This window comes from Homarus americanus, unplaced genomic scaffold (assembly GCF_018991925.1).
Source record: "Homarus americanus isolate GMGI-L3 unplaced genomic scaffold, GMGI_Hamer_2.0 scaffold19318, whole genome shotgun sequence".
Taxonomy (NCBI): Eukaryota; Metazoa; Arthropoda; class Malacostraca; order Decapoda; family Nephropidae; genus Homarus; species Homarus americanus.
This window is the reverse complement of record NW_024732238.1, coordinates 3,182,941-3,197,927: the sequence shown is the minus strand read 5'-3', so window position 1 is coordinate 3,197,927 and position 14,987 is coordinate 3,182,941. Positions and strand designations below refer to the sequence as shown.

At 44.3% G+C, this 14,987-nt stretch overlaps 2 protein-coding genes across 2 annotated transcripts; one reads left to right on the top strand and one right to left on the bottom strand.

Moving 5' to 3' along the window:
* Window positions 1-1,366: 1,366 nt before the first annotated feature.
* LOC121868317 (WSC domain-containing protein 1-like) lies at window positions 1,367-7,228 on the bottom strand. Its single transcript, XM_042368794.1, has 9 exons — window positions 6,739-7,228; window positions 6,027-6,055; window positions 4,619-4,702; window positions 4,331-4,412; window positions 3,705-3,841; window positions 3,430-3,589; window positions 3,133-3,221; window positions 2,548-2,701; window positions 1,367-2,144 (listed from the first exon to the last, which is right to left on the bottom strand). The coding sequence occupies exons 1-9, from the start codon at window positions 6,810-6,812 to the stop codon at window positions 1,946-1,948; spliced, it is 1,008 nt and encodes a 335-aa protein (XP_042224728.1). The 5' UTR covers window positions 6,813-7,228; the 3' UTR covers window positions 1,367-1,945.
* Window positions 7,229-8,335: 1,107 nt separating this feature from the next.
* Window positions 8,336-14,398, top strand: LOC121868316 (WSC domain-containing protein 1-like). The gene is made up of 9 exons (XM_042368793.1): window positions 8,336-9,246; window positions 9,369-9,481; window positions 10,369-10,443; window positions 10,654-10,744; window positions 11,742-11,878; window positions 11,996-12,155; window positions 12,659-12,747; window positions 12,863-13,016; window positions 13,992-14,398. Exons 1-9 carry the CDS (start codon window positions 9,104-9,106, stop codon window positions 14,185-14,187), a joined length of 1,158 nt encoding a protein of 385 aa, XP_042224727.1. The 5' UTR covers window positions 8,336-9,103; the 3' UTR covers window positions 14,188-14,398.
* Window positions 14,399-14,987: the final 589 nt, after the last annotated feature.

Sequence of the window (14,987 nt, the reverse complement as noted above, 5' to 3'; positions counted from 1 at the left end):
GGATTACCTTTCAAGAGCTCTGCCTGTTGCCTCACTGATGGATGACTGAGGGAAGGAGCCACACAAGCTATCCTTCAGGACTCTGCCTATGTAAGGAGAATATACAAGGGTTACAGGCCATATGAACCCCAATCCTAAGAGGTTTGATCATAATTAAATCAACCTAACCCAACCTAACCTAACCTAACCTAAAACACTGGAGCTAAAGTGTGAATCCTAAGTCCTGATAGTTTGGTCAGGTTAAATTGGGATTCACAAAGACTGGGACCAATTAGAACTGGGGCCAATTAGAACTGGGGCCAATTAGAACTGGGGACTATTAGGACTGAGGCCTTTCTGACTAGTGAGGACAGGTAGGGAGGGGGGGGGACACTAATAATCATCCAAGACGTAGGGAGTTGAGGGAGTGTGAAACTGAGACGACCTCCTCTTACACCTCACCCTTCGCCTTGATTCCTTTGATGGCATTAAGGGCGGTACTACCCACTCCTCTCCCTAGTCCATGATAACGTGAAGGTGGAGAAGGGAAGAGAGGGAAGGGGAATGGGTGAGAACGGGAAGGGATGGATGAGAGAAAAGGAGGGGATGAGAGAGGGAGGGATGGATGAGACAGGGACGGGATGGATGAGGGACGGGTGGATGAGAGAGGGAGGGGCTGGATGAAGGAGGGATAGATGACAGAGGGAAGGGATAATGGAAGGGAAGAAGAAGGAAAGTAGAAGGAATAAGTAGAGATAGGATGAAAAAGAGAGGGAACAAGAAGAAGTCAGGGATAGAGGGAAGGAGGGAGAACAAAGGAGGTCAATGTCAACAAATGTACTACAACATCTGTTTACACGTGACGGTAATATGTCATACTTTAACCAATGTTTATCCTGGGGTGTAAATTCCACACACACACCCACACACACACACACATTAATATTAAACGGAACGTGATAGATCGCTGTAATCATGATCTAATATTAATGACTCAAGTCTCAGTGTAATGGGACTACGGGATTTGGACCGTAATGGTGTTTCCATGTGCAATATCTGCCGCCCCATCACTCGAGATATTCATGTCCACTTAATTACACAGGTTGGGTCGCGTGAGTTGAGTAGTCATTGCCGTGTGTTATTCTGAATCGGTGAGTGCGTATGTCAACAGTGTAAAGTCAAGCAAGGGAGAAGCTATAGCGGTGATATTTACGTTACATAATTCTAGGCGGTGTATTCGGGTGTATTCCTGTGTATTGCTGAGACATACATAAGGATAAATAGCTCCATGATCATAGTGTCAATAACTCATAGTATCAGAGTTATAACACATGATAGTTGGGGTTGGAATGTAAATGAATCCATGGGGTGTAAATTAAATACAATGTTACCAGTACAATGTATTTACAATCAAACTCAACAAGGACCTTCCCGTCTTAGTGTGGTTGTACTGTAATGTAGTACCCAGAAAATTATTATTACCTCCCGTCCTTAGGGCTATAGGTTAAGTTAGGGCTAAAAGGGACTGAGTTAGGGTAGGTCAAGTTAAGTTAGAGGTAATTAGGTTTGAGTTACATTAGGGTTCATGTCTATATCTGCTGAAATGTGGTATTCATATGTATAATTTTATAAGTACGTATAAGTTTACATATATGCTTACAAATTATACATTATGAAATCAAAGTATATTAATTTAAAATGTACAGTCTTGATTACTTTCACTAGATTATAATAAATATATAACTATTTCATAAACTCTAAAGTTACTAATATTTACATAATGTATTTTTCATAACAAACTTTAAATACATCTTTTCAAGTTACTTCTCTCAAAAGACTCACACACACACACACACACACACACACACACACACACACACACACACACACACACGCGCGCGCGCGCGCTCATTTTATTAATTTTCCCGCTTTTTTTCTTGAGCTATTTAATCCACCTAACGTTCACTCAGTCACTGTGGTCGCTACTGCCGGGGAGCTGTGGATACCCGAGCACCGTCAGGAGTCTGTTGATCCTCTTGACGGCGTTGACAAACCTCACCTTCTCATCCTCCGTGAAGGGATCGAAGTGTCTCGTGGTGTTTCTCTTGAAGGAACCATCCAGGTGGGAGGCGACACAGGTGAACCTCCCCTCGTCTACAGGTACACTGAAGGAGGGAGGGAGGACGTGTGTTACCCCCTAGATAGAGTGTGTCATAATAGGGCTCCCAATCCTTCTAAGGCCAAGACCTAATAGGCCATAATCTAATCTAACCCAATTATTCAGGTGTCCTAGTTAAAAATAGTTAGGTGAAGGTGGAGTCTACTAGGGCAACTGAGGGCTGAACGGTCTGGGACTGTTAGCACTTGAGGTCTGTTTCGCCATCCACGTTGTGCGTTCTCTATCAAACCAATACCTGGAGCTGTTTATACATTCATTTATTCATTAATTTTACTCCTCCTGATCACTACACTTATTGGTCGCTACTGCCATCACTTCCCACCATCCTCTAAGTAACGCAGACGGTTAGTTTTCTTACCTGGGGAAGTGTGAGAGGAGTGTTAAGTTACCTGAGGAAGTCAAGCAGCTGGCGGAGGTGGTGGGTTGTGTTGGCCACCAAGTCCTCGTAGTGAAGGACGTATAGTGGTCGGTTACACCACAACAAACGATCAGACGCCAGCTCCTCCCATAGCGACGTTGCCTCACTCACGAAATCATGGAAGTCTGTAATGAGAACATGTCACTAGAGAGCACCCGTCAACAAGGCTGTGATTGGTTTGGTTGCAGCTCCTTACGTAATAAATCATACCCTTTCACCATGCTGTGATTAGTTACAGCTCCTGACGTCACAAATCTCGCCCCTCAACCAGGCTTTGATTGGTTGTTGCTCCTGACGTCAAAAACTCACATTTTATTCAGGTTGTGATTAGTTGGGATTTCTGACGTCATATATCTCAAAGAAACTCCCCAAAAAAGCCAAACTTAATTAAATTTACCTTAAGATTATGAGATAATGTTTGGCTGCTTCTTGTCTTCTGTTATCCTGAGGAAATGTTTAAGAATTCCTGATATATTTCTGAGAAGACCACTACAGCCAAGTTAGGTTAGGTCAGGTTAGTACAGGTTAGGTTAGGTTAAGGGTGATAAACACTGACCTTCGCTCTGGTATATAGACACAGGGACATCGTCGAGGTGTTTGTTGGAGCCGGCCAGGTGGAAGAGCCTCCAGTGTGAGATAAGGGTCCTGGGGGAGTTGAGGTGACGCATACAGTGAATCCGAGACCTGATCTAACCTAACCTATAACATTTGTTGTGTATTTTACATTGTATTGTTCTCCGGCAACGTAATCATTATCTTATAACTAATTTTCTTGTAATTTCTGAGTGCGTGTGTGTGTGTGTGTGTGTGTGTTAAGGCCTGGTTCTGAGTTAGTAAGCTCATGAGGACTCACTTGGCAGGGTGACGCAGGAGTAGGATAGTGGGCACGTCAGGATCGACCTTCTCGTATCGGTCCTGCAGGTCGTGGGTATCAGCAAGGAAATAGGAGGCTCCGTGAGTCCTTTGTATGATAGTCCTCCCTCCTTCCATCCCTTCATACTCCCCTAAGAATCCTGTGTAGGAGAGAGTGTGACCATACAGTATACCCTGGCAGGAGCGACTATTGCCACTGTATAAGGCAGAGTGAGTCGACTACACTATATATGGTGTTATTATAAAGTGACTTACCAGCTTTGTATAGTATGGTGTCGTTGTATTTGGAACCGGAGAAGAACCCGGTGCTACTCTCCAGCAGGTATCGGAGCCAGGTGCTGCCCGAACATGGCATTGACACCAACAGGACAGGTGACAACCCACGGCCGAACCTGCCACCCGCCGCCATCATAACAACAACAACAATAATAAGACCGTTTTATATTCACCAATAACAAAATAATATGGACCTTCAACAGGTGAAAAAAAATACTGATTACTTTTATCAACAATAAGATTTATCATAAGTATAAATGTCATTAATCATCTCAAAGACTTGCTGTAAATAGCGTTATGAGGCGGCCACATGCTCCCTGTACCAGCTGCCCAGACTGATGGGATCTACCGCTGGTGCTGATGATATGCTCGGCTGGTGGGATGAAGTGCGCGGCCCTTAATGGAGTGTTTAGTGGCAGCGCAGGTCTGAAGGGAACACTACTGAAGATCCATATACCGTAAATTAATTTAGTCATTAGAATAAGGGGCCTAGTTTAATGGACCAAGTTTCTTAATGGGTCCCCAGTCTTGATTGTTGGGTTAGGGTTAGGATGGTGCCTATAAAGACGTGGGGTGTATTAGGACTAGGGGCTCACTTGACCCACCTAGTGTGGTAGCTGGCGCAGTTGTGGTCGTTACGCCACGGCTGCCACGATGGTCGTATGAGGTCCACCTTCAGGCTGTCTCCTGTAGTGGTGACATCTGTAGTCAACCTTTATACTGCATATACATTACTACTACTACTAGGAGAAGTAACTAGTGATAAATATAGTTACTAGGCGCATACAAGAAAGGGGTAGCTGGAGACGCTACAGCTATTACGTCTTAGGAAATCAAAAGGTCAAAGGTCAAGATCAAACGCACTATTAGGACAGGTGCCCATATGTACTCACCAGGCAGACGCTCCACTCGGCCGTGTAGTTTGTCCAGTAGTTCCTGCCTTTCCCGCCTCTGTTCTCCTCCGCCACACTCATCCTCTGCCACACGAGACACAGTGATGAGTATGTGTGTGTGTGTGTGTGTAATAATAATAATAATAATAATAATAATAATAATAATAATAATAATAATAATAATAATTAACGGTTTATTGAGAAAGTTCTACAGCCCGAAGGCTGAAAATATTCATTGGGAAAATTGACTTATTATATGGGTCGTTTAATAAAAGCTTTCATTATTAAAAGAAGAAAGAACATGAATAGAACATACAAATTATTAGAGTTTACAGTTGATGGCCCGGGCCTGGGCTGGATGAATGGAACAAGTTACCAAATATCATCATTAACTCGAATACGCTGAATAGCTTCAAACATAGGTTGGATGCTTATATGAGCAATAGGGGTTGGGTGTAAACGGGACTGCCCAGTATGGGCCAATAGGCCCGCTGCAGTTTCCTCCATTCTTATGTTCTTATGTTCTTATGACACCAGGTGGTGTGGTGTTCACGTGGTGTAGTAACTCGTCCTCGGGTGTTGATATGAAGGACCTCACGTGGTAATGGGGACACCGGGTGGTGTGGTGTCACAGGACCTCACTCTGCTCGGTGATGTTGTGTTATCTTGTAGTCAGGTGCATATCCGGCCAGCTGTTGTTCCCAGTGTTGATGGATTAACACCATCTGGTCAGAGGATGGTTCCCAGGGGTGCTTATCTCAGTGATGGGTCACGGCTCTTGCTGGTACTGTCTGGTGCTGAATTCACTGGCTTAAACACTGTTCATCACTGATCCCACTTCTTTCCGAAACGAAATTGTCACTTCTGATTCTGTTGATATCCCGGTGGTGAGGATGGTCGGGGAGAGGGACTTGGGGAATGGGCCGACATGGACAAAAGGGGGCGGGGGGGCAGCTGCGCAGCCGGAGCAGCGCCTGAATAGGTCTTGACCCTCTGGTGGTCAGGATAGTGTGTGTGTGTACGTGTATTTGTGTATATATATATATATATATATATATATATATATATATATATATATATATATATATATATATATATATATATATATATATATATATATATAAAGGTACATGCAGTATACATAAAATGCAAAAACAACTAAATATGAAGAAACACACACACACACACACACACACACACACACACGCACACACACACACACACACACACACACACACACACACACTTGACGTACATATAAATATTACAATTATTAAGATATACACCTTACCTCCAGGTGTATGAGACGATGGAATAGTACACTGGGTTATGGGTCTAATTACAGGTGTTACAGGTACAGGTGTGGGACTCAGGAGGCCTAACGTGCAAGACGGAACACAGCACTAACCTGCAGGAGGCTGATGCTGTGGAGTGGAGCTGCTGACGAAGGAAATGTATTAGGTGCAATAATCTTGGTATACACACACACACACACACACACACACAGTGACATTGTTCTTAAAAAGGTAAATTAGCTTCGGTTCTAGGAATTAATTATCATTACGACTTGAAAATTTATACAGTAAGTTCCAGGAAAGCAACTATTAGCAGGTCACACATCTCAGGTCATATCCACAGGTCACACATCCCAGATTACGCTCCAGGTCACAGGTCCTTGTTCACACATGTCAGGTCACATCCATACATCATTATGCCCCAGGTCTCTCCCCAGCTGTAAGTTATTCTCACAATATTTAGCGTTTTTATCTTTATCCTCTTCCTCCTCCTCCTCCTCCTCTTCCTCCTCCTCCTCCTCCTTCTCCTCCTTCTCCTCCTCCTTTCTCTAATTATATCCGTCTCCTTCCTTTAAATTATTATATTTATCCCCCTGCCTAATAAAACCAAATCCAACCAAGAATAATTTAATCATAAAGGATTGGAAACCACTAGGAATGGAACCGATTAGAATTTTGGATCATCAGGCCTGAGACCGATTAGGAATGAGGCGGCCACTTTGATTGGGAACTGTTAAGATTGGAATAGATTAAGGATTAGGATAAAGATTAAGATTAGGATTGGGGCCATTATACCAATCACTTGTTATAATCTTTAAGACTTACATGAGGTTCAGGAGGCAGAAGGTAGCCATCACCGTCAGCGCCCCCCTGGAGGTTTTCTTTAGCATTCGTCCCATGAGTCACCACACACCTGCCGCCACACACCTGCTGCTCCACACCTTCTGCTCAACACCTTCTGTCTTATCGGATACGCTCTAGACCTTTCAGCGTCAACACCACAACTGGACTGGCTAAAAGGACTCAGGGTGAGGTGTATGGGTCGAACGTAACTCGGGTTTTTGAGATGATTTTCCCCCTAACGTTTCTTCAGCGTTAGACTACACTCTTTAATGATTTGCAAGCGTCTTCCATTTGGCTTCGAGGAAAAACACGAAACAAAATCCTACCAGCTCGTTGCCTCGTCACCAATACAACTACACGGGGATAAAATTTCTCCTATAATACAGAAGAAAAAGATTTAGTAAAAAGAATTACATCTACGATCCAAAAGTTTCTGGGAAATCTATTTCTATTTGTTCTCGGTGTCACGTCCGCAAGATGCCCTGAGAGGCGCACCCCTGAATACAAACAGGAGGACTTATCTGCCTCTCCTCTCCCACCTACCACACAGCAGACACGCACACACAAACACAAGCTTTACCACAACAACTGTATGTTCAAGAGTTCTCCTGTGTCCTCCTGTTTATAATTACAGATTTAAGACAGTTTACAGCTAATTAATAATGAATGGAATATGGCAACAAGTGATGGTTGTGGTAACCTGTACACTTTGGATAATTTTTGTTCCTTCGTTCAGCTGCCTGGTCGACTGGGCCTCATGTACAAAAAGACTACAATCCTAATGGGCCCTAATCTTAAGTTGCTACATTAAGTTACGACTAGGTCTTATTACCATGAGGGACTATTGGGATTAAGACACTATTATTGAGGCCTATTAGGATTCAGGCTTATTAGGAGTGGGGCTTATTACACACATACCTGGAGAGCTAATTATCAAGCTTCTACCTGTTAACCACCGAGATATAGTTTGGTTAAATTTATATTCAGGTATATATCGACTATAACTATAACACACACACACACACACACACACACACACACACACACACACACACACACACACGTCTCTTGATTTCTTCCTCCCTGCCTGTCTCACACCTACACCAGTGCCAAATATCGTACTCTTTGTCCTTGCATAACTACTGCCTGTCGTACCAAGTGTGAAGGATTCCTTGACAACTTCGTAAAACTGGAGACGATTAAGACAGATTTTTTTGGTTTACGGGGATTAGCCCACCCAAGTACAGGTCACAGAGCAACAACGGGGCCTAAAGGGGGCAAAAAATAAATAAATTGAACCCAAAATAAATACAGAAATGGGAAAAAAAAGGTTAAAGTAAATCAGAAGTGGTGCCGATTAGGCCTGGAGCTCGAGAGAGAGAGAGAGCTCGAGAGAGAGAGAGCTCGAGAGAGAGAGAGAGAGAGAGAGTACCGAGAGAACCAGTCATTACATCCCTCCTCACTTACAATAACTCGGGGCTCTGTAGTGGCAACAGCCGGGTTTAGGACGTTCTTTCCTTATTACTGTATCATAAACTGTTTCATCCAGAAATTAAATCTTAGAGAAGAGTTAATGAATATGACCATAAATCTTAATAATGTTTTCATCTGTGTTGTAGATATTTTTTTATTAATCCTAAAATTATATGGAGAGTCGCCAAGAGCTTAAGAGGGAAGGAAGTGACAAAACAGAGAGTCTCATAAAGGAGGAAAAAGATAAGATTTTCCTGGACTGCGGGGGGTTGACAGAAGGAGCCCGGTGGACAGGCAGCCAGTTGGCGAGGAAATGTCTGTCAAACTACAATTATTTTTCTAAAGGAAAAGAAAAGAATATATACTTCATTTCCTTTAAGCTGCGACAGTTGGCGGCTTAGTCTACAAGTAGTTGTGAGTGCTGGGGTAGTGCAGTACTTTGGGTAGTACTGCTGGAGGTGAGATTTAGCCATTACTGTCCACATTACTTTATAATATTAACACTGATCAAAGTACTGGGAGGTAACAGGACGAAACTCATCATAAAACTCAATGTTAAGCTGAGTAAAGCCTCCCCCCCCCCTTTACTGTCTATTTGTTTGTCCTTACGTGAGGGTTAAATGAGACGAGCTGCTGGTGGACAGTAACGATCAATACAGCGGTAATGTCTCCTCAGTGTTATGGTAGTACAGACGTCTTAATGATCAACACGTTTATAACTTGTGTGCTTATATAGTTAATTAATTTACAAGTGGAGTTCTTATAATTAACAAACTCGTAACTACTTAATGGATATAATTATGTTCACTTATGTTCATTATAGGTAATGTTCACTTAATGTTTACTATACGTAATGTTCAATTAATGTTCACTTATGTTCACTATAAGTAATGTTCACTTAATATTCACAAAAGGTAAACTTCACTGTTCGTATGCATTGGATCACGGTAGGAAAAGCAAGATGGCGGTGGATAGAGGGAATGTGTTGCTAGCCACTACCTTCTTTTGTGTGCTAATGTAAGTAAAACATGTGTCATATACCTTACCTAACCTAACCAGTATTATCAGTATATTCTTGGGCATAATACACTAGACATACGAGGAACCTTCAGCATACAACACTGCACGTCCTCCAACAGGCTGCAACACTACCTTCAGGAGCTGCCGTTTGGGTGTTCCCCTTCGCCATGCAATGACTCCACCCACACAGTGTCCAGCAGGCCTTCTGTACACGACCATCACCCTCATGCAGGTCAGCTGTTCCCACTGTGTGTAGATTACGTGGTCCCTAACATTTGTTGGGGGAGAGTAGGTAGTTGGAGCTGTAATTGCATGGAAGTTACCGAGGAGCAAACCTTGTCTTCTTTAGGGCTGAGTTTAGTGTTTTGTCAAGGTCAACATAAAAGAGCTCATTGAACCCGACAGCCAGTTGGTATGAGATGGTGTGGTGAATGGTAAAGCCGACACGTGAATAAGATCGAGTTGTGTGGCTACCTGTCGTGTGAGTTGGTTCTCGTCTAGAAAGTTGGACACGAGGCTGCTGTAGTGACAGTTATACCTACAGTAGACAGATCTTTCGGTACAAGGGACGCTCGCCTGACTCAGTGACCCGACACTCATATAAGAGATGACCTTACTGGGCCAGAAGTAGGACAGTAGTAGACAGGTTACTTTTAGGCCACTTGTCTCGTCTTCTCTTTATGCGGGTGAGCACAATGGCTCCTGAATATGCTTGAGGAGTCACGCAAACAGGACCAGGTTACTACAGCTGTCATCTCCGTCTTCCCAAGCTACCACTCGACTGTTGCCGCAGGACTTTCTCGGAACTGTGTGAATAATAATGAGTGTGGTGCGGGTTTTGATTGCTGGCCTGTCAGCCGAGTCCGTCTGACCCGCGGGGACAACACAGGTCGAATACCTTGGGTCTCACTATAAGCTGTGACCAGCAGACAATGGCTTGTAACAATCTACACATACCTTTATACTTCACTGTACTACAACACTGTACACTATAACACCCCCGCACTATAGTACAGTGGTTATATTGTATGTTATAATAGTTACAGCAAGTTATATACCTTATACATTACCTCAGTAGGCTGCCATGTGACTCACCACTCCTTCAAGTGTTCTCACCAGGCAGGTGTGAGGGTCGGGGGCAGGAAGGGGACGTCCTCACAGGAGCGCTACACCAACGGGTCGTGAGGAGAGCGGGTATGTCTGTCGTGTGTCTTGCAGTACTCCATGTTACTGACATATACTCGTCAATTATACTAATACGGATATATCAATACAAGAGTAAACACCTCGCTATTCAACCCCCCCCCCCGTCTCTCACTCATTTCCTTTCTCTCTCTCTCTCTTTTGTAGGCTTTATTTACATGCTAGTAAATTAGATCTAACTACATAACAATAACTTTACAGGTGACAATTTAAGGGTGAACATGACAGGACCATCATGGCAGCCGTGGCGAGAGGATGACCCAGGGAGCCCGTGTGTCAACTATGAGACCAGGTCAGTCAAGGTCTGTCGTTATAAGACCAAAAGATCTCATTTTTTTGTATCAGACTTAATGGTGAGTTATAAATAAACAAAAGACTCAGTAAACAGCTCAGGGTTTGGTAACTCCTCCTCCTCATTAAATTCACTGTGTCCAAAAAAGTTTAAGTTTGTCGTACCTGTCTGCTGTAAATACTGTAATGAGGAAATTAGAAATAAATTACCAGCTTGAGTTTGGCATCGAAGTATCTGTAACTTGCTGACAAAGGCTTTATGGAACACTGAAGGTCAAGCACCCAGTAATGAGTTTGTTAAGTTGCTCAAATACGTCTGTCAGAAGTGCCAGGTAAACGGGGAAGTAACGATCACTCACTCTCGTCTTACAGGAAATTGTTTTACGTATTGCAAAGAAAGAAATTCCTTCCCAGACTTTTTTCCCGAGAAAGTCATCTAACAACGGTGTTCATCAGTAATGTCTGGTGTTCGCTGCAGCAATTCAGGTCCCTCGCCCTGACATAGTTGACAGTTATAACCACTGACCTTTGTCGCCTGGCCTCAGAAAAATGATCGCCTTCATCCTCTGACCTAACCTGACTTCACACGCACCGCACTGTTGTTTTCCTTTGTCACCTGTCGAAGAAAAATGACCATGACCCTTGTAAAGACCCCAGCGACCCCCTGACTCTTTATGTGACCTTTCATGACGGTCTACCAGCACTGGGACCCATTACGTCATGGTCAACCAGCACTGGGACCCATTACGCCATGGTCTACCAGCACTGGGACCCATTACGCCATGGTCTACCAGCACTGGGACCCATTACGTCATGGTCTACCAGCACTGGGACCCATTACGTCATGGTCTACCAGCACTGGGACCCATTACGTCATGGTCTACCAGCACTGGGACCCATTACGCCATGGTCTACCAGCACTGGGACCCATTACGTCATGGTCTACCAACTCTGGGACCCATTAATAACACGAGGAGACCAACACAACCACTTGACAGGTTGGGTGGTGGCATGGCTCGCGTGTGGCTGGTGTCCTTCCCCTGCTCTGGCAACACCTGGACACGCTACCTGCTGGAGGCGGTGACGGGGATCTTCACAGGGTCTTTCTACAACGACGATTTTCTCTATAAGTCCGGTGAGTGGGTCACTATTATACTACTACTACTACTACTACTACTACTACTACTACTAAAGGTTGTATTCTACTTCTACCTTTACCTCCTCTCCTCCATTAACTCACTCACTCCTTCAGGGATGCTGGGGGAGGAGGAGAAGGTAGACAGTGGGAGGACGTTGGTGCAGAAGATCCACGGCGCTATGATGAAGACAACATATCCTTACGACCTCCTGATTCGCCACTCCTTCTTCGACCACCGCCTACCTACCATACTGCTGCTTCGTAACCCTGCTAGGTGAGAGAGAGAGAGAGAGAGAGCATGGCCGGCACTGTACTTGATTGCTCTCACTTCCTCAACAGCAAAGTTAAATACCCGTTTACATATGATTATCTTATGTTAATTCATTCCTGTTGATAATATTCAAGATAAAATGAAGTACAATAGTTAAATCTGATCTACAATGTAACTAGGAATTAACAGTTACTTAATACCAGTTAAGATACAGTTAACACTCCATTACCTGCAACACAAGGAGATGGCAAACCACCTGTAGATGCTTAATCTTCAAGGCTAATTAACTCAGTGTTGTAATTAACTAGTAACAAAACATACCTGAACCACTGGAGAGAGAATGTTAATTAATTTCACTTAGGCACAACACCTTAACACGTTCCTTCACCACTGATTATGTAAACCATTCTGGGGATTTTTTTTGGGGGGTGGGGGGTGGGTTAGGTTAGGTTAGGTTAGGTTATAAGTATGACTCCACCACTTCCCACTCACCACCACCTACACAGAGCAATCATCTCCTACTGGAAGCTACTCATTCTTCAGGACAGAGGTGGACACACAGGTGACCTCCCGCCCGAACAGTTCCTCAGCAAAGGTGAGATACAACTTACTGTCCACCTGACTTTAATTACTTGAGATAATTCCAAAAGTCAGGAATCAGATGAATATTAGCCACACCTAACCTAACCTAACCTATATTTTACCTTCAGATTTCCATGATTTCGTTGAGACTTATGTTTCACACTGGGAGGTGATCGCGACAGACAGGCTGTTATGGAGCTCAGGACCTCTGTATGTGCTGCACTACGAACACCTGCTGCACAACACCACCCACCATCTTCGTCACCTCCTCCACTTCCTCAGGTAAAAGCACCCACCACCACCTCCTTCACTTCCTCAGGTAAAAGCATCCACCACCTCCTCCACTTCCTCAGGTAAAAGCATCCACCACCTCCTCCACTTCCTCAGGTAAAAGCATCCACCACCTCCTCCACTTCCTCAGGTAAAGGCACCCACTGCGGCGTCTCATTGTAGTGTAAATCAGACAAATATCGCTGCATTTCCTCACTAGATTACAATTTCCTCTCACAAATGCCACAACACTTGTGCTTGTCAATCTTCCTACGTCTCCCCAAGGCTACTGCTGCTATACTTAGGGACTACAGGACTACAACAACACTACTACGTCAGACGCTACAGCACCACTACAACACTGTTTCTAAGCACCATAATTCACAACCCTATATTCGAATACTACAAACATAACATAAGGAGGCACAATTCTAACCAATATGACCTTAATTTTCAACCTTTTGACCTTAAAATCATAACAGCCCTAAGGGAAGCTAATGGTTAATATATACACGGATTTAAAAGGTCACCTGGTGGTCGGGTTATAAGTTATCTTGACATTTACACATATAGAAATACTGCTGATGTCTCTATACACACAGATACCACCAAGGTGAGTGATAACAATTATTATTATTGTATGAAGTTATGATTCACTGTAGTGGTAATGATAATCCTTAGGTACCATTGTTATTTCACTGTAGTAATCACACCATACTCCCAAGGTACCATTGTATTTCACTAAAGTAATCACACCATACTCCCTAGGTAGCACTGTACTTCACCACTATAATGACACCATACTCCCCATGGTAGCACTGTACTTCACCACTATAATGACACCATACTCCCCATGGTAGCACTGTACTTCACCACTATAATGACACCATACTCCCCATGGTAGCACTGTACTTCACCACTATAATGACACCATACTCCCCATGGTAGCACTGTACTTCACCACTATAATGACACCATACTCCGCAGGGTACCAGTGAACGAGGATCGGCTGGCCTGCGTCTCCTCACACCTGACTGGACCCTTCAAACGCTCCAGCAACAAAGACTTCGATCCCTTCACCACCCAGGAGAAGATTATCATGTCCACTGTCGTCAGGAGGGTCACCCGTCTCCTGTTACTTCTGGATTACCCTCCACCTCCTGTCTATGAGTGGTTGTCCTAGCTGTCTGTCTATCCTAGCTGTCTGTCTGTCCTAGTGATGCTCCTGTCTACGAGTGGTTGTCCTAGCTGTCTGTCCTAGTGATGCTCCTGTCTACGAGTGGTTGTCCTAGCTGTCTGTCCTAGTGATGCTCCTGTCTACGAGTGGTTGTCCTAGCTGTCTGTCCTAGTGATGCTCCTGTCTACGAGTGGTTGTCCTAGCTGTCTGTCCTAGTGATGCTGTCCTAGCTGTCTGTCTAGTGATGCTCCTGTCTACGAGTGGTTGTCCTAGCTGTCTGTCCTAGTGATGCTCCTGTCTACGAGTGGTTGTCTAGCTGTCTGTTCTAGTGATGCTCCTGTCTACAGTGGTTATCCTAGCTGTCTGTCCTAGTGATGCTCCTGTCTACGAGTGGTTGTCCTAGCTGTCTGTCCTAGTGATGCTCCTGTCTACGAGTGGTTGTCCTAGCTGTCTGTCCTAGTGATGCTCCTGTCTACGAGTGGTTGTCCTAGCTGTCTGTCCTAGTGATGCTCCTGTCTACGAGTGGTTGTCCTAGCTGTCTGTCCTAGTGATGCTCCTGTCTACGAGTGGTTGTCCTAGCTGTCTGTCCTAGTGATGCTCCTGTCTACGAGTGGTTGTCCTAGCTGTCTGTCCTAGATGCTCCTGTCTACGAGTGGTTGTCCTAGCTGTCTGTCTTAGTGATGCTCCTGTCTACGAGTGGTTGTCCTAGCTGTCTGTCTTAGTGATGCTCCTGTCTACGAGTGGTTGTCCTAGCTGTCTGTCCTAGTGATGCTCCTGTCTACGAGTGGTTGTCCTAGCTGTCTGTC

What these genes read in the sequence shown, in the direction of transcription:
- LOC121868317 (XM_042368794.1), bottom strand. Translation starts at nt 6,812, where the DNA reads ATGGGACGAATGCTAAAGAAAACCTCCAGGGGGGCGCTGACGGTGATG. An exon ending in CCGAGTGGAGCGTCTGCCTG is followed by an intron (nt 4,413 to 4,618) that starts GTGAGTACATAT and finishes TCACCACTACAG; the next exon opens with GAGACAGCCTGAAGGTGGAC. An exon ending in CTCCTGCGTCACCCTGCCAA is followed by an intron (nt 3,222 to 3,429) that starts GTGAGTCCTCAT and finishes CAACTCCCCCAG; the next exon opens with GACCCTTATCTCACACTGGA.
- LOC121868316 (XM_042368793.1), top strand. Translation starts at nt 9,104, where the DNA reads ATGTTCACTATAAGTAATGTTCACTTAATATTCACAAAAGGTAAACTT. An exon ending in CTGCTTCGTAACCCTGCTAG is followed by an intron (nt 12,156 to 12,658) that starts GTGAGAGAGAGA and finishes CCACCTACACAG; the next exon opens with AGCAATCATCTCCTACTGGA. An exon ending in CGAACAGTTCCTCAGCAAAG is followed by an intron (nt 12,748 to 12,862) that starts GTGAGATACAAC and finishes TTTTACCTTCAG; the next exon opens with ATTTCCATGATTTCGTTGAG.